This window comes from Hippoglossus stenolepis, chromosome 11, assembly GCF_022539355.2.
Source record: "Hippoglossus stenolepis isolate QCI-W04-F060 chromosome 11, HSTE1.2, whole genome shotgun sequence".
Classification (NCBI taxonomy): Eukaryota; Metazoa; Chordata; class Actinopteri; order Pleuronectiformes; family Pleuronectidae; genus Hippoglossus; species Hippoglossus stenolepis.
In genome coordinates this window covers 6,795,717-6,815,100 of record NC_061493.1, presented here as the reverse complement: position 1 = coordinate 6,815,100, position 19,384 = coordinate 6,795,717, and the positions used below count along the sequence as shown (strand labels likewise).

General features: G+C 41.4%; 4 protein-coding genes across 7 annotated transcripts; 1 reads left to right on the top strand and 3 right to left on the bottom strand.

Annotated features, from left to right (window-relative positions):
* On the bottom strand, positions 1-1,755 carry LOC118118351 (C-X-C chemokine receptor type 4). Its single transcript, XM_035171515.2, has 4 exons — positions 1,726-1,755; positions 1,398-1,606; positions 989-1,272; positions 1-878 (listed from the first exon to the last, which is right to left on the bottom strand). Exons 1-4 carry the CDS (start codon positions 1,738-1,740, stop codon positions 283-285), a joined length of 1,104 nt encoding a protein of 367 aa, XP_035027406.1. The 5' UTR covers positions 1,741-1,755; the 3' UTR covers positions 1-282.
* Positions 1,756-1,825: 70 nt separating this feature from the next.
* On the bottom strand, positions 1,826-9,801 carry si:ch211-227n13.3. Of its 3 annotated transcripts, XM_035171513.2 has the most exons (7): positions 9,708-9,801; positions 8,451-8,539; positions 7,830-8,299; positions 7,117-7,192; positions 6,405-6,521; positions 5,889-6,301; positions 1,826-2,003 (listed from the first exon to the last, which is right to left on the bottom strand). In XM_035171513.2, the coding sequence occupies exons 2-6, from the start codon at positions 8,537-8,539 to the stop codon at positions 5,893-5,895; spliced, it is 1,161 nt and encodes a 386-aa protein (XP_035027404.1). In that variant the 5' UTR covers positions 9,708-9,801; the 3' UTR covers positions 1,826-2,003; positions 5,889-5,892. The 3 variants fall into 3 exon arrangements, with proteins under 3 accessions (XP_035027404.1, XP_035027403.1, XP_035027405.1); XM_035171512.1 differs by lacking the exon at positions 1,826-2,003 and having other exon boundaries at positions 4,638-6,301; XM_035171514.1 differs by lacking the exons at positions 1,826-2,003; positions 8,451-8,539 and having other exon boundaries at positions 4,638-6,301; positions 9,708-9,792.
* A 483-nt stretch (positions 9,802-10,284) lies between these two features.
* LOC118118082 (UDP-glucuronosyltransferase 1A1) lies at positions 10,285-15,916 on the top strand. 2 transcript variants are annotated; one of them, XM_035170910.2, is made up of 9 exons: positions 10,285-11,070; positions 11,487-11,550; positions 11,848-11,996; positions 13,090-13,217; positions 13,402-13,495; positions 14,338-14,463; positions 14,551-14,638; positions 14,727-14,946; positions 15,063-15,916. In XM_035170910.2, the coding sequence occupies exons 1-9, from the start codon at positions 10,564-10,566 to the stop codon at positions 15,331-15,333; spliced, it is 1,647 nt and encodes a 548-aa protein (XP_035026801.2). In that variant the 5' UTR covers positions 10,285-10,563; the 3' UTR covers positions 15,334-15,916. The 2 variants fall into 2 exon arrangements, with proteins under 2 accessions (XP_035026801.2, XP_035026802.2); XM_035170911.2 differs by having other exon boundaries at positions 14,727-14,878; positions 15,063-15,170.
* Positions 15,387-19,192, bottom strand: ndufb3 (NADH:ubiquinone oxidoreductase subunit B3). The gene is made up of 3 exons (XM_035170913.2): positions 19,079-19,192; positions 15,717-15,845; positions 15,387-15,621 (listed from the first exon to the last, which is right to left on the bottom strand). The coding sequence occupies exons 2-3, from the start codon at positions 15,842-15,844 to the stop codon at positions 15,471-15,473; spliced, it is 279 nt and encodes a 92-aa protein (XP_035026804.1). The 5' UTR covers position 15,845; positions 19,079-19,192; the 3' UTR covers positions 15,387-15,470.
* Positions 19,193-19,384: the final 192 nt, after the last annotated feature.

Below are 19,384 nucleotides of genomic sequence, written 5' to 3'. Positions count from 1 at the left end.
ATAAAATAGTACAAACTGAGAACATTTTTAAAACACTATTTACAAGAGAAAACACCACGATGAGGGAGAGGACGAGTCATGAGCCAGCAGACTGTATGCTCCTTCTTTCTCAATACTATGTGTAAACTTTCTCATGCACACACACACACACACACACACACACACACACACACACACACACACACACACACACACACACACACACACACACACACACACACACACACACACACACACACACAGTATATACAGGACACACACACTCAACAGCACAAATCAACACTAGCTGGAATGTAAACTGGATGACTCAGATTCAGTGGTCGTAGAGGCCCCAGGTCTTCTTCGTGGTAAAATCTTCAAACTGGACGCGCGGCTCAGTGTGAGGGCTCTGCGGGCTGAACTCTTGAACCCGGCCCCCAGGAAAGCATAAAGCAGTGGGTTCAGGCAGCAGTGTGCGAAGGCCATGGGCTCAGCCACTGCCAACCACACGCCTAGAACAGCCTCCAGCCTGCAGCTGCGTGGCAGGACCTCCAGGCGCAGCAGAGCGTCCACAGAGATGCCCACTCCGTAGGGCAGCCAACACACAAAGAAGCAGAGCACCAATGCGATGGTGGTCCTGACCGCTCGTCGCTTCTGCCTCTGGCCCCCCAGCGGACCCCGGGTCAGCCTGGTGACGATGACGCAGTAACACACCAGCAGGACCAGGCCAGGGATGATCAGGCCGACTAGGACCAGCTGGAGGTGGAACACCGCAACCCAGAGAGGAGCGTTGTCTACTGGGTAGAAGCGCTGGCACAGAGTGGCCCCCTCTCCTCCCTCCTGAGTCCTGGCAAAAATCAAGTCCGGCACTGCTAGCAGGCCAGCAGGCAACCAGGCACCTGAGGGAGGAAGACATGAAAATACATGAGGGACTGTGGGATGAGAGGACATGAGAAGACACGAGAGGAGGAGATGTAAGATACGGTGTATAAAACATTTGGACACTCACCTACAAACACCAGTCTGTGTGCTAGCAGCTGCCTCAGCCCACCAGTGTTGGTGTCTGTGGCGCGGACGACTGCCATGTAGCGGTCCAGGCTGATGAACGCCAGGATGAGCACGCTGCCGTACAGGTTGACTGTGTAAATAACATGCACGCCGATGCAGGTGGCCTCCCCGAAGCGCCAGTCAGCCAGGGCTGAGTCCACGGCCCAGAACGGCAGCGCCAGAACAAACAGGAGGTCTGCGGCTGAGAGGTGGAGGCGATACCGGTCTGTGAGGCTGCATTTTGACCTGTGTATAAAACACAAGAGCACAAATCCGTCAGTCCATTCCCAACCTTTCAAGGCCACAAATATACCAAGAAATTCACAGAGGACAAAGGTCATCGCCCACCAACCCTCCACCCATCCTCTCACCTGCGTTGGCAGCCCAGCACGACGACCACCAGGCCGTTCCCAGTGATGCCCAGGATGAAGATCAGAGCGTAGACCACGGGCAGGAAAACCCGCTGAAGATCAGTGGTCATCACGTGTTCCACCTCGCAGGGCTCCTCCAGATCCACACCGAGCTCTCCAGAACCAGAACCTGAGCCTGTGTCATTTAAGTCGAAGTCGAAGAAGATATGCTGGAGACAGAAAGATGGATGATGAGGATTGAGGGAACAAAGGGAAGGGAAGGGATGGGTGGACAAATTGCATCCTAAACACAGATTTGTGTGTTTAGATAAAAGTTTGCGAGCCTTACCTCATAGTACGACATGATGGAGACAGTCCTTCTCCTTTCTCAGCTGAGCGGAGTTGAGCCAGACTCGTGTCCAGAGGCGTTTTATAGCTGTGTTCATGCTCCTCCCCTAAACACTCCAGCACATCTGTGTTCCTGCTGAAACGTTTTTCCTGTTTTCGAGGTGTCAGGTGCTGATAGTGGTTCTATCACAGGATACCCACTGTTTGTGTGTGTGTGTGTGTGTGTGCTCTGCTTGAATTGTTTTGGCCCTGAGACCTTTGCTTTGTGATAATCAGGACCTATTGGCAAAAGAAAAGCATGATGATGAGAATCAAACATTGTGTAATGTGTGTGTGTCTCCAATCTCCATGCGCTGATGAATCAGGACAAGAAGCAGCTCTCAGCAGAGTGTGAACACACTTGTTGTGTTTGCGTCACTGTCTTATATGATTCCAGCAGGCGAGTACTGTGGGCATGAACACTGTCTTTCACTGGCAACGGACCATTAGTGTGTGTTTGTGTGAGTGTTCAGAGCTTCACCTCTGTCTCGTTTCAACACCGATGTCATCAACATCCCTCTGAAGTCTGTACCATAATCCTAACACTGTAATAATTATAGACTTATACGAAGTTTAACTAAGAATTACTAAAATAACCGATTGAAAATATATATATATATATATATATAAATATATATATATAATATGTTTATTTGTTTAGCACCTTTCCAAAAAACAAAGTGCGTCACAAAGAGGACAAATAATAAAAAGAATATTAAAAGTAAAATATACAAAACAAAATAATACAATGTCATGTAAAATCTGTAATTTCAAGTAAGTAATCAAGTTATCCTAACATCTGTGTAATATAAGTTACACACGTGAACAGTAGTAAAGCTAATTCAGTTTCATGTTATGAGAAACATTGACTATAAAATCTTCATTGCAGATAAACCAGGTAGGATGAAAACAACGTCCAGCGCGCAAACAGTAAAAAGTGACCGTGTATTGTAGAACTGTTTGAGGAGAAGTCACTAATGACAAGGAATAATTCTGAAGAATCCCCAGAGCATCAACTCAGGACAGAACATTCCAAACAGGCAGATTTAGAACAGGCGCTGACCTGGTCATACAAAGTCTAAAATTAAAGACAACAGATAAAATGATGTTACATCAAAACTGAAAAAGAAAAGGATAAAAGAAACATACAAAAATATAGCTAAAAAAGGTTAAAACTAAATTAACAATAGATAAAAAAAGTTATCACTTGTTTTTCTGTTTTTCAACACACTATCGAGACAGTCCATCTATCACGTTCCATCTCAAAATTGTTTCCTGCTTTCACATTTACAGTTTCCACTTCACATTAAATCAACAAATGCCCCTTTGAGATGGAACATGATGAGCGTACACATTAAAAGATATGACGTATTTATTTCATCAGTTCATTTCAATTTCAATCTGAACTGAAAGGTGTCCAATGTCAGGTTTTGCTCACATTGGACACCCCCCCCCTCCCACGTCCCTCAGAGTATAGGCAGTATAGATAAAGGATGGACGATGGATTATAAATCAATGCATTCATTGATTCGAATTAAACTCTGTGTGTAATGCTGAATCAGTCAGCAGACACGTTTCCTAGTTTGGAAGTTCTAACTCTAAATCCCCATCCATACTCTCACAATACACTAATCCCACAAGTAAACAGCCCCTTATCTCTTACTCCTTTTCCCCACCCTTCCTCCTCATTCACTGGAATCAGCACCAAGATCTCAGAAATAACATTAGTTTGTAAAGCTCCTCAAATCCCCAACACTAACTGGTGTTATAAAAACGAGCCATACCTGCTTTATCCTCTGCAAAATCCTCCAGATATAGTTTGGTTAAAGGTACGTGTGAATAAATACGTTTTCAAATTGGTTTTAAAGCTGTAATGGATGGAGCATGGAGCATTTGGCTCCAGTTTGCTGCATAGTGATGTAGATGTAGCAGAACCAGGTCCACACTGGCTCACTGGGACACCACATGATGGCTAATGTTACTAATCACTCCCCTGGTCTTTCCTGCAGACAGGTGGAGAAGTGTGTTAATGGGGAACAGGTCTGAGTCACTGCCCTGCTGACGACTGCACTGACTTATAGCAACAGCAACACTGTGCGTGTGTGTGCTGTGGAAGTGTTCTGTGTATTTGCGCTTGGCATTGTGTGGAAGCACAACGAGCGCTAATGGAAGCCAGAACAATTCTATCTATGTTAACATACTCTTGGATAACAAGGTGATTGTGATTGTGAAGAGAAATAGCGCCACCATGTGGACTTTTAGAGGTTGAGTCTGGTTTCCACAAGTCCAAAACCTGCAGCTCATCAATGTATAGAATTAAGTCACATCTAGTGGTGATGTTGCATGTTGCAGCTGAATACCCCTTAACTCACCCTCCCCTTCCAAACATGACAGAGAAGCTGTGGTAGCCTTCAGTTTGGGTTACTGTAAAAAAAACATGGCGGCCTCCGTAGAGAAGACCCGCTCCAGATGTAAATAAAAAAGTATTTAAATATAAAGGATTCATTCTAGGGTAAAGAAAACAACGATTTGTCAAGTTTAGATAATAACACATTAGTGAAAACATCACTAGGATTATTTTATATTCAATTTCTGCCAATAGATCCCTGTCACCTAAATCTTACACACTGGACCTTTAAATGTACTTGGTAATTAGTGTTTGGGCAGAATGTACAGTGCCACAATCCCACACCACTTTCTAACTGAACAAAGCAGGTACCACATTTAAATATCTAGATTTCGGCTTCTGTGAATGTTCCCAGAGCCGTTTACATGTTAACGTTTTATTACAAATTGTAATTTTTTTTACAAATTAAAACTGCTGTTTTCTTTGAGCACTGCGTTGTGGGGGAAAAAAAGGAAGTTCATCCATCATCACTCTGAGAAAAACAAGTGTTTATTAGTCTGCAGACAGTTTGTTCTGGTTGAACTTTTTAGTCACTTTTTCTGTGTGGAAACAACAAACAAAAACCCTGCTCATAAAGATTGTAATGGGCAGTTTACAGTTCACACTAAGATTTATAGAATATCAAAGTAGTTCAACTTCAAATTTATAAAACATAACTAAGGAATGTGATTGAGGCTTGATATTTTACAGTTTAACAAAAACTTTATTATAAATAAATATAAATAAAAAGAAAACACAAATACAACCACATATAAATAACCTGAATTAAGAAAATAAACATTATTGTTTATGTAAAATGTAAACATAAATGTGCATCTTTTCTGCATTGTTTATTCTGTTGAACAAAACTTTTCATATCAGTAAACACAGATACCGATATCTGAGAAAGATCGGCTTTATTATCGGCCGACAGAAATCTCTGGCCCCGTACACACCCAGTAAACCACACTATATTCTTTTAGCAGTGTGAACACAAATCCGTCCTGGGCCACATATGAGGACCTCCTACTCAGCTGACGTCCTCTGAGCCGCTGCAGTTTCACTACAAATCAAACTTATTTTTTCTCTTCTCGCTGATTTGACACTGATCAACACATGATGATCGATATGTTTATTAAATTGGTGTATGTGCTCGTGCCGACACACATACGCGTTTGCACTTCTATCTTAGTGAGGACACTCATTGACATAATATATTCATTAGCCCCGTACCCTAACCTTATATTTAAACTAAATGCCTTACCCTAACCCTTACCGTAACCCTAAAACCAAGTCTTAACCCTCAAACAGCACATTGAAAAGGTGAGCACCAGTCAAAATGTCCTCACTCTGTAGGGTCTATGCTTAAAATGGTCCTCACAAAGATAGAAGTACAGGAACACACACACGGTGACATCGCACACATGGCTGACCCTGGCTCAAAACAACATTGTTTGGTCTTAACTAACACAAATGACGTTCGTGTGAATTTGCATGTAGAGCGGGGAAGTGAGATCCGATCACAAGTGGTCACAGGAGACACATTCAGGTTTCAGGACTTCAGATGTGAACTTAGCGCTGGCCACTTGTGATCGGATCTCTCAGGACGGATGTTAATACCAGGTGTGTACGGGGCCACTGAAAACCTACAGAGCAACACAAGAACAAGCTACATCAGCACTTGAACACTGTAGCTGTTTAAAACCTTTAAAGAGAAGTTTAAAACAAAGCGGAGTCACCTCGCTAACATTTTTCTCTGACGATCATGCTGCTGTTGCCGCGCAGCTGGGAAAGCAGTTTTCCGAATCCACTCTTCTTTGGTGTTTTCTTCTCAGGGGGAAGATCCTTCATCTTGAGGGTTTCCAGATGGACCGTGCAGGGAGTCACCTCAACAGTCGTGTGTTTGTCCGCTTGATTGTCGCCTTTTCGATCGTCACATCTCTCAAAAGCCGGACTGCTGCTGAGACTGCTGGTTGGCTGAGGGCTGCTGCCACGAGTGCAGCTTCTACTGAGGTGCTGGCGGGGACTGTTGCTGTGGAGACGTCGTTGCTTAGCAGCGCGAGAACCCTGAGAGTCACCTCTTGCCCTCTTCCTCCTAATCTTACTCTTCCTCCCCTTCTTCGCTGGCACTCTGACACAGCACCGAAGGTTCCTGGAACAAACACACACCAACAGGAAAGTAATTTCTGATGTTAACAGACTGACCTGCTTTGATACTGTAGAAAATGTGCATTAATTGTGAACAGAAGCCTCACCTCTGTAGGAAAGTGTGCGGTCGCGAGCAGGCTGATGACTCCGTCTCATACATCTCACTGCGCTTCACACCTGAATTGAGTCTTTTCTTAACCAGCTTCACATGGGTCAAAAGCTTCCTGACAACACAGAGAGGCAGCACGTGAATTACCCTGGTTGTTGACGTGCCACTGGAAACCAGCAATTGTAAGTTCAGACCTGGGATTGACATCCGTCCTGAGAGATCTACGTTCGTCTTTTCACACCTGGCATTAAAATGTGTCCTGAATGGGTCTCCTGTGAACACTTGTGATCGGATCTCACTTCACCACTCTTATACGTCATTTGTGACAATGTGTGTGATTGTGTTGCCAAAAGCGAGCGAGAGAAGGAGAGTGACGAGGGGCTGAATAAACGATGTGTGGCTCTGGTATGAAGAAAGATTTTACCGATTTAACGAAAGCATTGGTCATTATGTGATGATCATTGTTGATATTGTGACCGCGAACCCAACAGATGTATGGACTTTGAGAAGGATAAAAAAAAATGCTTGTTTCATAGTGAAACTGTAGCAGAAGAAGTAATGAGTAGTTGGTCATTCATTTGTGACCAGATCTCAGGACGCATTTGGGAGCGTTCACACCTGCACTCAGCCACGGACCGCTTGTGATCGGATCACACACGACGGATGCTAGTACCAGGTCTGAGTGGGGACACATACTCAGGATGTCTTACCCTCGTGCATTGGGCAGCCTTCTGGGTCTCCACTGTTTGATCAGTACCCAGTGGTCACATGTCAGAGAGTTGGGATCTGAAGAAAAAAACACAAAGATAAACATGTTAAAATCCATCTGTGCACTGAATACAGACCAGTAAAATATGTGCCCTAATATTTTTTTATATTTCATACTTATTTTCTCAGGCAGCTACTTTGAGGGGTAGTTCACACAAAATGAAAAAGTGTTATTTATAACTAAGGCTGAGTTATGTGGAGACTTTGACCACCGCAAATGAGAGCCATTGTTCTGTCCAGGCAAATAATATGACATGCCAAATAAACCACAATACAACTATGTTATCATCCATCCATCCATTATCATAGAGAGACATCAACCAATCCCTCACATTCACATGGTCAATTTAGTCTCCAATTTACCTAACACCAATCCACAAGTCTTTGGACTGTGGGAGGAAGCTGGAGTACTGGTAGAGAACCCACGCCAACACGGGTAGAAAATGCAAACACCACACAGAAAGACCGCAGCTGAACCAGGAACCTACTTGTTGTGAGGCGACGGCGACAAACCACTGCACCACCTCACTATGCTATCTTATTCAATATACTGTCTTAACAACATTCTTTCCTGTGTACTTGCTGTGGCAGTGACCAAAGTTCCCTTCACAGACATTTCCATCTTGTTTCCTATACAAGAAGTGAATTGACTCACCATTGTCTAAGAGTTTGTCTTTGATTGGTGTTTTCATCTTCTCTGCTCTCTGGTAGAGCTTCTGACACGCTGAGCACAAGCTCTGTAAAGAACTCCATCTCTTGAGGTTGGTGGGACAAAAGGTGGAGGGACCAGAGGCGATGCTGCTGCTGACAGAGTCTTCATCTGACTCGTCCACTGCTTTATCAGCGACCTCCACAGACTTTCCCTCAACCTCCTCAGCCAGAGATTTGGCATCATTCGTGTCATTGATGATGTCAATGAGGTCCCGGTTGCTCAACTTAATTGTATTAACTGCGCCGTCGCCAGCTTCAGTCTTCTTCTGCCTCTTCTTCCCCCTCAACTTGCGCTGGATGTCTTCCTCGTTAGGACTGGGACTTCTCTGAGAGCTCTTCTTGGAGGCCTTTTTTATTCTGGAGGAGCGTGTGGTATACATGGACTCTTCCCACTTTAGACAATACTCAAACGACCTGTGACAGAGAGAAAAAGTGACAATCTGTATTAACACACCTGTAAAGTGCTGTGCATTTCTATGTGATCATAAACATCATACATTATATACATCGTAATTCACTGGAGTCATAGGCTGATTTGCTTTATTTAGTTTCATGTGGGTCGTACCTGTAATATTCTACTCTTATAGACAATGAATGAATGAGCGATTCCAAGTCATCTGCCTCAGATTCACTGTCAGACGCAGGCCTGCTCATCTGAAGACAACAAACCACTTTCATAACAGATTACAAATACAGCACCGTATTAAAAATATGATCTTGTTTCTGTTAGATGTCACTTGTGAAGTGCTTAAAATGTTGTCAATAAGACACAACCTCTCAACATGTGGGTTATGCTGCAGCAGAGAGATCTGTGGGCACACAGCAGACCACATGTGGCAGCTACATTGTACTTTAGCTTTGAGCTCCAGCCACCAAGCAGAATTATGCTCCAACACATCCTGTTCTCCAGGCAGCGGTGAAGGAGGCACTACAACTTTTTACACAAGTAAAAGTAAAGAATAGATAGACAAAAAGGAACCTCTGACAATTCTAGACTGGAAATGAGAAGGCTAAATCAATGTTTGTGCTACCTGCTACCGAAACTATAGATTATGCCGTCAAGTGAGTCAAAAGATTTGGTGTATTAGCTTAGTGTATTTAATAAAAAAAAGAAGTTTACATAGGAGATCTATGTAAGGGGCTTACATAGAAAAAAATCCAGGTCAATACAAATATTTCCCTGAGTATTTGGTCAGTTAAACCTAAACCCAGATTGTATTAACTGGAAAGGTAGATTTCAGGTTTTCTAGGATGCATCTGTCTACTACATCTTTAAAGCAGAGTCTCCACCTCTTCTGAACCATTTAAGATGTTTCTTCATCAGTGATGCTGCTGCTGCTGCAGGAGGTGGGCTCAAACTGATTGGATCCATGGACCTATTCACCTCCAGTTACTAATTACTTTCAAAAATATAAAAAACTTAAGTTACTCAATGCAATGTGAAAAACTGTAGTGGAGTAGAAAGTTAAGATATTACTGACGATGATCCAGGTTTTACAAACACTGGACTCAAAACTTCCCACAGTTAGTACAGTAAGTATTACTACCACCACTACCACCACTACTACTACTACTATTACTACTATTACTACTACTACTGCTACTGGTGTTGAGTAGCTCACGTTAGCATCCCGGCTAAACTAGCAAGACTAAGATCCAGAATAAACAATAATCGGACTGGTTGCTGATCTTCACTGAAACTCGGTTTACTGGGATTTTAAAACGGACTTCGTGTCGTTCACAGTTTACGTAACTTTTACCGGTTCAAACCAATCTGAAAGTATAAATCAGTTCAAAGTATGTTGAGTATGTGTTTACATACTGTTTCCTGTAGAAAGCTCGCGGGGCTCAGCCTCAGTTTTATTCTTCCACAACAACTTTCCTGAATGTGCGCGCGCTGCGGATCAGAATTCTTCTTTTACTGCTCTGCCGCGGGGAGTGAGCGGCACCCTACCGCCCCCAGCTGGACAAGCGTCCGAATTGCAAGAACCGAACATACAAAACATGATTCATTTTGCAACTTTACTTCTTTAATGTTTGATCCAAAACTTTTTTTCTTAACAACTTTATTAAAAAAGTATATACATTAAGACAATTACGATTTGAGATTTTAATACAAGTTGGACATTGGCAAATTAAAAGGAGATTTTACTTAAATTAATTGAGATTAGACCAACTGGTGTATTGTTCATTTATCACCACATGTTTTATACAGATATCTGTGAAGATTCTCAGACACCCAGTTCAAGGTATCTTCAGGAGTTGTACATTTTAAAGCTCTGTGAATGTAAATGACTGCACCCTTCGATCATGGCTGCAATTTGCATACAGGCTGATCCCCTCTCCAATGTAACTCTTCACGAATTTGCGTGCCATCATTTTGCAGGGGCCAGGCAACAATCTCTGCAGCAGGCTCACAGTATTCCAGAATACTAATACAACTCACAACACTGCAGCAAACTTTGAGACTGGACTCCGGTTGATTGACAAACAAGGACTTTGGACACCTCAAGCTGACAGGAATTTCAACAATCCAGGGCCAGACACAAGAAGTTCAGCGGAGGGATCAGGTTACAAGAACAACTAAAGCACAGCTTAGGGCTTGTTTTCTTGACTTGTTTTTTCTCTCACTTCTGTGTTGGACACAGTAAGGTGTGTGGACACACGATACGAGAACAATGTGGAAAGCAGCAGCGTTAATGTTCGTGCTGCTACACACAGATATGCAGGTGATTGGTGATTTGGATAAGACTGAGACAGAAACGTCTAAGCTAGAGAACCAGCAGCAGACAGACGGCATTTTTCCAAGTCATGCTGCCTCCTCTGCATACTCGGGTAAGCTGCTAGTTGTGCCCATGGATGGGAGCCACTGGGTGACCATGAAGGCCATTTCCCAAGAAATGGGTCGCCGTGGACACCGGGTCACCGTGGTGATACCAGAGGTCAGCATACGGTTGGGTCCGGGGAAACACTACGACACTGTGACTCATCCCGTTCCCTACGACAAGGCTCACATTGATTCTGTGTTGTCCATGAACAAAGACATGATGCAACAATCTGCACAGCCTTTCATGGAGAAGATGGAGAAACGATTCTCAAAATTACAGATACTGATAGAATTGTTCCACACCACAGCAGAAAGTCTACTGTTCAATGCCAGCCTCATCTCACATCTGGCACAGCAGGTGAGTGCAAATGCAGTGGCCGAACACAACCTCTGGATCGACAGTTAAATCCAGTAAAACAATGTTTACTGCACAAATTCAGCATTTATTAGGATTCTGTCTGGGCTACCACTCTGGAACTACTTGCTGCATCAGATTGCATTATAATGTAGGTGATTATGTTACTGAGAAGAAACGCTGTATCTACTTACTAATTCCACAAACATCTGTCTATATGTGGAACACATATCTCGCAAACCATTCATATTATCGACTTCACAATTTTGTATTGTAAATTGCCTGAGAAAGTTCAGTGCTGAGTTTCGTGAGATTTAGACACACAATGCCTCCCTTCTGCTGTATGAGTTTGAGATGATTATGAGAACTGAGATGCAATAAAAAACATTCACCCATCATCCTGTCCCCTCACTCTGCAGGGCTTCGATGCCATGTTGACAGACCCGATGATCCCCACAGGCGCACTGATTGCTCGGAAACTTGGTGAGTTCTGACCCACTTGCATTATCTCTGTGCTCGTACATTACTGTATTTTCTTAGTACTTTATTGTGTATCATTTACTTAGGGAGTGTGTACAATTTTTAGTACATTTTATGTTTATTACATTCTATTTTGAGTTATTTTAATTCTTCGTATCTGTTTTATTGCTACTTTGCTCTGTGTGCAATGCCCTGGACATGTCCTTGACAACACAATCATTTCCCAATTTGGGATTAATAAAGTACATATCTATCTACATCTGCATGTTTGGTCCCCTCTAATCGCTGAATCGTTTTCAGGTATCCCCACTGTTAATCTACTGAGAGGAATGCCATGTTCCTTGGATATAAAATCTGCTGGCTGCCCCGCCCCACCCTCATATGTGCCGCGCTTTTTTACTGGATTCACCGATACAATGAACTTCAAGCAGAGAGTTGTCAACACTTTGGTGAGCATGTGTAGGCAGATTCACAAATATATCTGAACCGTGGCACATCTCGCTGAGTCATTGTTGTGACGTCCCTATCTGTCGCCTCATAGTCCTCTCAGTGATATTCTGAACCTTCCTCCAGGTGTTATCTACAGTTTCTAGCTTCCGTACTCAACCTTGGACCCCATGCAGGGGTGGGGCCAGGGGGGCACTGGCCCCTGCTGAAATTTGCCCCTGAAATGCGTCTGTCCTGTCAGTATTCATTTAGTCACTTACTAACAGTACTACAATAAATAAGACAATTTATAGAGAATTTTTATTTCCCAAGCTTTTTTGTGGAAACACAATGTGCTACAATGATAAATATATTTTTAATGGTGTGGCTGTAAATCAAAGCTATAGAGCTAACAGTAAACAAGGAATGACTTAAATGTGGACCTCACTGAATTGGGAGCCGTACAGGGATGTTGGACATATAATTGACCCCTCTGTGTAAATTGTGGCCCTTTATGGCCCCTGAATTAATCTGCCACTGCTCTATTGCATACAGCAATAGAGAAAAGAGGACTCAGTATTTGAACTAAGATAAGATAAGATAAGACAAAATAAGATAAGACTATTAATCCTGAAGGAAAATCCTGTGCCATCTTGCACATGTGCCTCAATAATGCAAACAATCACTTTTATCTAACATCCTGCTCTGGTGCAACATTCTGCCAATATTGTTTATTAATAATCAATACGTAGAATGAGCCTTTGTGTAGAAGATAAGATAAAGTAAAAGTAATAGTAAGTAAACATGCACAGAAATATTTGTGGTGGATTTAGATAATCTTCCTCCGATTTTACTCCATGTGCTGTCATCCTGGGCCAGAGATAGGCTCGACTAATGTACCACTATCAAACTGCCCTGGGTTAATTCAATGGGTTTGTTTAAAGCAGCAGAAGCTCTTGGTGTCAGTGATGGCCCAGTTAAACTTGGACTGATTAACTGCATGTCTCACATTTATGAAAGCTCAGCACTGTAAAAGTTTAACTCAAATAACTGAACCCCTCTGTCAAGCATCAACACCTTACTTTGTGCATGTGTTTATGGTCCTGACGCCTGCAGGTAGCTTTGTTGGAGCCGCTGTTCTGCCGACTGCTGTACTGGCGTTTTGACAAAATAGCCTATGAGTTCCTAGGAGAGGAGGTGGGCATCGCTGAGGTGCTGTCAGACTCTGATATCTGGCTGATGAGGTAACATGGGTTTTTTATTGATATGTGGGAGATGAACACACAACAACCTGATAGTCACATATAACACAAAACAGGGAACTTTTACTACTGCTCTACTTTCCTTGTGAACGTTCATGCCACTGAATGTCAAATAGATCTCAGACTCATATTCAGATACATTTTCTCACAATGTGTTCAAATATAGGTTGGACTTCACACTGGAGTTCCCACGTCCTCTCATGCCAAATGTAGTTCTAGTTGGTGGCATCAACTGCAATGTGAGAGATCCTCTCCCTGAGGTAAGATCCCCCGTGTTTCTGGTTTGGACAAATAGATACATTTATATATAAATATCCTAAATACTACAAATATATATAAAATTTGCTAACAGGTCTATTTTTAAATATTGCCAGTTGAGAAACACAACAGTGAGAATAATTGCAAGTATAATTGCATGTATATAAATAATAATTTAATATATATATATTAATTAAATTTAAATGTACATAAAATTGTATAAATATCCATTATAAAATATTTACAAATGCAATTTTGTAATGTACTGATAGTTTTTTGAAAAGTGCTATATAAATAAAGTTTATTATTATTTTTACGATTATTATTACTCAAATTAATCTGCAAGTCTTAAGTTTTAACCATTTAAAAAAAGTTATCTGAAATTTCTTTAGATGAATTTCTCTCTGTTACTTCAAGATTATAATTTATATTAACGTTAATGTACCATATTTAAGCAATGCTTAAATGTGATCATGCAGTTGGAAAATTTAATTAACCATTTACAAAACCGTTTTCAGGCCTCACCCAATATTTTCTTTCATTTTAAATAACAGAGAATCTGTAAAATAATTTTATTTTTGGCACAATAAACGTATAATTAAAAAATATTATAAAAAAGTATTGCTCTGTGGATATCCTTTTAAGTTTTGCCCTGTTTTTTTAATTTTTATTATTGGCATGTCAATTAACATTTTATTATGTGAATTTATGCTCATTTTAATTTGACAAAACTTAAAAACGTTAAAGTGCATTTTAACAATGTTTAGGAAAACATAATTTTTTTCACAAGAGTGAAAGTTGTGTGTGGGTTTAATGAGTTCCTTTGTTTTGGTTTTTTTTGCAGCATTTGGAGTCCTGGGTGTCAGGGGAGCACGGGTTTGTGGTGTTCACTCTGGGCACCATGATATCAGATTTCCCAGAAGAAACTGTCTCTATCTTCTTAGAGGCTTTCAGGCAGATTCCACAAAAAGTGAATAAATGCATACGAACATATACAGTAATTGAACACGCATCTTATCTCATTGAAAGAAAAATAATTGACAGCTTCTTTTGACAGGTGATATGGAGATATACAGGTCAGGTTCCTGACAACGTCCCAGAAAACGTGAAGATAATGAGCTGGGTGCCTCAGAATGATCTGCTCGGTCAGTGAATGCGTTACATATCAAATAACTTCAGACATCTTCCAGTGTTTTGCCGATTCGACTAACCTTGTGCATGTTTTTATGTTAGCACATTCTGGAGCCCGGGCTTTCATCACGCACGCTGGATCACATGGTGTCTTCGAGGGACTGTGTCACGCTGTTCCCATGGTGATGCTGCCGATAAGCGGGGACCAACCTGACAACGCTAAGAGAATGGCGAGCAGGGGAGTGGGAGTCGAGGTGGATATTTTTTCTATCACTACAGAAATCCTGCTTCAGGCACTGAATGAGGTCATAAATGACATCAGGTGAGGGGTCAGAAGGCCGCTGTCGCCATGTGGTTGCCAGTTTTTCGGTCTCCTTTTAACTGTTTTATTTCAGTGTTGTGATCTTAAACTCACCTGTTTCATGTGTATGTGTCCAGGTATAGAGAAAACATACAGAAGCTGTCAGCTCTCCATAAAGACCGGCCGACTGAGCCTCTCGACCTGGCGGTGTACTGGACAGAATATGTGATGCGGCACAAAGGGGCGAAACATCTTAAATCAGTCGGCCAGAAGCTCAACTGGATCCAGTACTTCTGCCTGGATGTGATATTGCTCCTAGCTACTGTAGCTCTAGTTTTAGGAATACTGACGGCAAAATGCATGAAACTGTGCTACCGGAAACTGAGCAGGAAAACAAAACTGGACTAAATGTTCACGGTTTAAAGGTGGGAGAGTGTGTAAGAAGAATAAGTGAAGTCATGTGGTGACCAAATAGACATTTAATAAAGAAAACAGAATATTATCCCACTCCAGTATGGTCGGGTTTTGAGGGACTACGATGAGCATTAGTGTCCACCCTTCTTTGGTGGGAACAGGGCGTACTCTACAGCCAGAGCCACGGTAAAGGCAGCGAAGCCCCACTTGAATCCTTTCAGCAGCACGTCTGAAAAAGTCACAGCACGAGCGAAGCCGCCAGAGTATCTCCACGCCTCGTTACTGCAGAGAGAGGGGAGAACGACGGGGAGCAGTGTCAGGAATCATACTGGGTACACGACAATGTCAAGTACACCTCATGCAAGTAAAGTGCTGACCGTGACCAAGGGTCCTTGAGGCCCCTGGCTGCCAGCCTCTGGTTTGTGAACTCCAGGGGTGTTCCGTCCGCCTTCCACTGCCGCCAATCTGGCATGGGCATTTTGCTGGGGCCGTGGTCACCTCCCATTCTGAAACACACAGAACGGCAATTTGTCAGTGGTTTTAGTGGTTTTAATTAAAATCAGCCCTTGGATTTTCATTTTGTGCTTTTCATGTTATCTTTTCAAATGTTTGAATGACTTCATGCAACCAGAAAATACAATGGAGACATTAAAATGTTGGTAGGAAAAAGCTAAGTGAAGCTCTGGAATGACCTGAATGAATTTGATCTGATATAATGTCAAGTTAGAGTAGTGAACTACAACTATACGTCCACCAACAGTTCCTTTATGAAACTACATTTAAATTCACTGGATCCAGATTTTTATTTGGATGATCTGCACCAAATTGAACACAGTCATAAATATCAGTCACCGAAACATGCCTGATTTGTTTTCATCAAAATCCATGAATTATTAACTGAGAAATCAAAGAAAATTTGAAAAACGCTTTATCTCACAATGTTAAAAACAGTGAACCCCCACTAAATTTGCCCCCTGATCCGGATCTGCATGAAATTGTAATGTGTTCTTCTCTGACCCATCCTTCCACAAAGTTTTGTGGGAATCAACCTATTTGTTTTTGTGTAATCCTGCTAAATAACAGATAGACAAACAAAGGCAGACAAAAACATAACCTCCTTGGCGAAGGTAATAACACACAAACTATTGTATTGTTCTTGTCTTGGATATTGGATACATATTTTCAATGTAGGTTGGAAAAAGAATGTGAACCTGTCGGCTAGTAACATCATCTATACCAATAACCAAGTCAGGAGTTTGAAACCACATTGAAAAACACTCAGACATCTTGGGTTTGTACTTCATAACAATTATGAACTGATGAGAACCATGCCTCATGAAAACAGACCTCAGAAGACTTACAGTTGTAGATTTGCATTAAACTGGAGATAATTATCTTTACACACTCTGACAAACTGTAAACAGAGATGATTTAGTTCCTCTGCCCAGAAGTGGGAGTACTCCAAAGAGGGCTCCACAGACCAACCCCAGTGCTCAGTGAGGTCAAATGAAGCACATAATAGCAGCTAAATGATACAAATTAATCATTGGAGCTGGTGATAATGTCTGAAAATAGTCTACCATCCATAAATCATTGACCTGGCACAGAGACCATGGTAGGTACATCATGGCACCAACACCAAGACACCTTGACAAACAACACACAACAAAACGACTGGGAACATCTTCTGTGGACTCGGGAGGAGGACAGGGCACTGCAGACCAACATAAACACATCATCTCCAATGTGAAGTGTGAAGTAAGGAGCGTCATGACTCCAGGGTTTTTTTTGCTTCCTCAGCCACCACAGCTTGACATCATTGAGAGGAAAATTATACTTGCATGCACTGGTGTTGATGTGTTGTAAATAAAAACACTTGACCTCCGCAGTAGAGTTTATACGTTACGTCCTGCTTCTGCCTGCTGCACCACCCCTCACCTGAATGCTCAGGAGATTTCTGTTTTGTTGTGGACACGTTTGAGCAGAGAATCTCCTGCTGCTTTCTTTAAAAAATTGTATTGTAATAATGCATAATGATGTCAACATATTGTAACATTATTGGTAACAAATGTTTATGCATTACTAATATATAAGGTCTATATATTGTTAAGATTATGATGTATATTGTCCTATAGGATGCAGAGATACTCAAGAACATTTTCTGACTTCTTCATGACCTCGCTTATCATATAAAGGGAATCATTTTTTCATCAATTTTAGCTTGAGAATTTAGACTATCTCCATGGCTCTGTAAAATGTGTATTTTGGATCATATATTTGTTGACCTTTGACTGATAATGATTTGAATCCAAAAGTTAATCATTTGGAGATACCGTCCCAAGTAATAATGCTTGGCAACAAGTTTGTCAAAAGTCCATCCATGCTTTGTTGAGTTATTTTCTCTTAACACACGTGTACACATGTGCAGGAAGGACAGAAAACTAAACAAAAATTAAATATAACTTCCAAACTCAAGGTGACACTCCCTGTAAATCAGACATGTAAAAAAAGAGGTGGGGGGTTAAATGTTCTGGTCAGTTTGTAAAAATGCTGCAAGGACCTGTGACTCATCTATTTAAAGCTGATGAGGAGTCAATGGAAAAGAAAATTGGATATTTTTTATATCTTAAAAAATATATATCATACAAACTCTAATACTATCACTAGTGTTATATGACACTATAATAGGATTGACTGATTTATTCGTTATGTGAGTGTGTAAAGTTGACTGTTTATGTTAGATCTGTTTTTAGATCTTTGGGTCCAAATTCTCTGTTTCGGAAATTATGACACAATTATACTGATGCTTCTAGCGCAGAGTTGTTAGTATTTATTATTCTAAATAAATAGAACTTTTAAATTAAGATGACATCCACGGTGCTACAGTTCACTACTGCTATCATGTGGTCCAGCGCTTGTGAAAACCCGGTCACACCAGCCGCACTTTAAAGGTCGCTCGTCCAGTCGTGGTCTTACGGTAAAAAGACAAACGTTGAAAGTTTAATTACACTTATTATGGATGTTTGATTTTATTTCCAAACAAGCAAATAAAAAGTAGAATGAAATGGAACATTATATATATATATGAGTGTGTGCTTTTTAGGAAAATTAGAGGCATAGTTGGCTCCTTTTTCATTAGGGCGCTCATAACCTGATCATATTAAATATTATATATTAAAAATCCTTGAGAGGTGACACAGATATTTCACTTCCACCTCTTTCATGGTGACCCCCACTATCTGTATGTCAAGTTTCAGAGGATTTAAGAAATTTAAAGGGTGTAGTTGGCTCCATTTTGATCATTTCAATCATAACCTGCTCATATTAAATATTAATTTTAAATAAAAGCCTCGGGAGGTGACCCTCACTGTCTGTATGAGCAAACTTGACATGCAGACACTGGGGGTCGTCCCTGATCATCTGACACAAAGCTAACGTTATCAATTCTGAGACCAATCCCTGTCATTGATTTCTCAGGTAAAGTGCCGAATAAAGTAAATGATCATTTCATACATCGTGAAATCAAATGGTGATAACTCGAATTTGTGTAGCGGAGGCGAACGTCGTTAGCTGGACAGCATTACGCTAGTTAGCTACGATCTTTCGCTTCTTGAATACAACAGTTCCCCCGACACTTAGTTCACGTACTTCTCCGTGTGAACAGATGTTGTATCAGCCAGTGTGACAGAGTGAAGCAGATGACATGATGAAATCAGATTTATGAAGAAAACACACGAACCTGAGCGGTTTGTTGTGACCTCTGCTGCTGGACTAAACGTTGCGACAGATAGCAACAATTTACGTGAGTGCTACGGCAGAGCGCCAGGACCAAAATACCAACGCGTTTTTTTCCGCAGAGCCGGTCCATTGATTTTCAGAAATTCTGCGGTCATCAGTTTGATGATTTGTGGAAATTATAAGGCAGAAGCTGTTTGAGCATTACAAAATAAAAAAAAATATTAATAACACACATTTATCATTAATGGTATCCAAGATGTTACCAACATGCAGGAACCCACGAGATAACTCAAAATGTTTTTAATGT

What these genes read in the sequence shown, in the direction of transcription:
- LOC118118351 (XM_035171515.2), bottom strand. An exon ending in GTGCTGGGCTGCCAACGCAG is followed by an intron (nt 1,273 to 1,397) that starts GTGAGAGGATGG and finishes TTTTATACACAG; the next exon opens with GTCAAAATGCAGCCTCACAG. An exon ending in ACACAGACTGGTGTTTGTAG is followed by an intron (nt 879 to 988) that starts GTGAGTGTCCAA and finishes TTCCTCCCTCAG; the next exon opens with GTGCCTGGTTGCCTGCTGGC.
- si:ch211-227n13.3 (XM_035171513.2), bottom strand. Translation starts at nt 8,539, where the DNA reads ATGAGCAGGCCTGCGTCTGACAGTGAATCTGAGGCAGATGACTTGGAA. An exon ending in ATAAGAGTAGAATATTACAG is followed by an intron (nt 8,300 to 8,450) that starts GTACGACCCACA and finishes TCTCTGTCACAG; the next exon opens with GTCGTTTGAGTATTGTCTAA. An exon ending in AGGCTGCCCAATGCACGAGG is followed by an intron (nt 6,522 to 7,116) that starts GTAAGACATCCT and finishes CTGTGTTGTCAG; the next exon opens with GAAGCTTTTGACCCATGTGA.
- LOC118118082 (XM_035170910.2), top strand. Translation starts at nt 10,564, where the DNA reads ATGTGGAAAGCAGCAGCGTTAATGTTCGTGCTGCTACACACAGATATG. An exon ending in TCTCACATCTGGCACAGCAG is followed by an intron (nt 11,071 to 11,486) that starts GTGAGTGCAAAT and finishes CTCACTCTGCAG; the next exon opens with GGCTTCGATGCCATGTTGAC. An exon ending in ACTGATTGCTCGGAAACTTG is followed by an intron (nt 11,551 to 11,847) that starts GTGAGTTCTGAC and finishes AATCGTTTTCAG; the next exon opens with GTATCCCCACTGTTAATCTA.
- ndufb3 (XM_035170913.2), bottom strand. Translation starts at nt 15,844, where the DNA reads ATGGGAGGTGACCACGGCCCCAGCAAAATGCCCATGCCAGATTGGCGG. An exon ending in CTCAAGGACCCTTGGTCACG is followed by an intron (nt 15,622 to 15,716) that starts GTCAGCACTTTA and finishes CTCTCTCTGCAG; the next exon opens with TAACGAGGCGTGGAGATACT.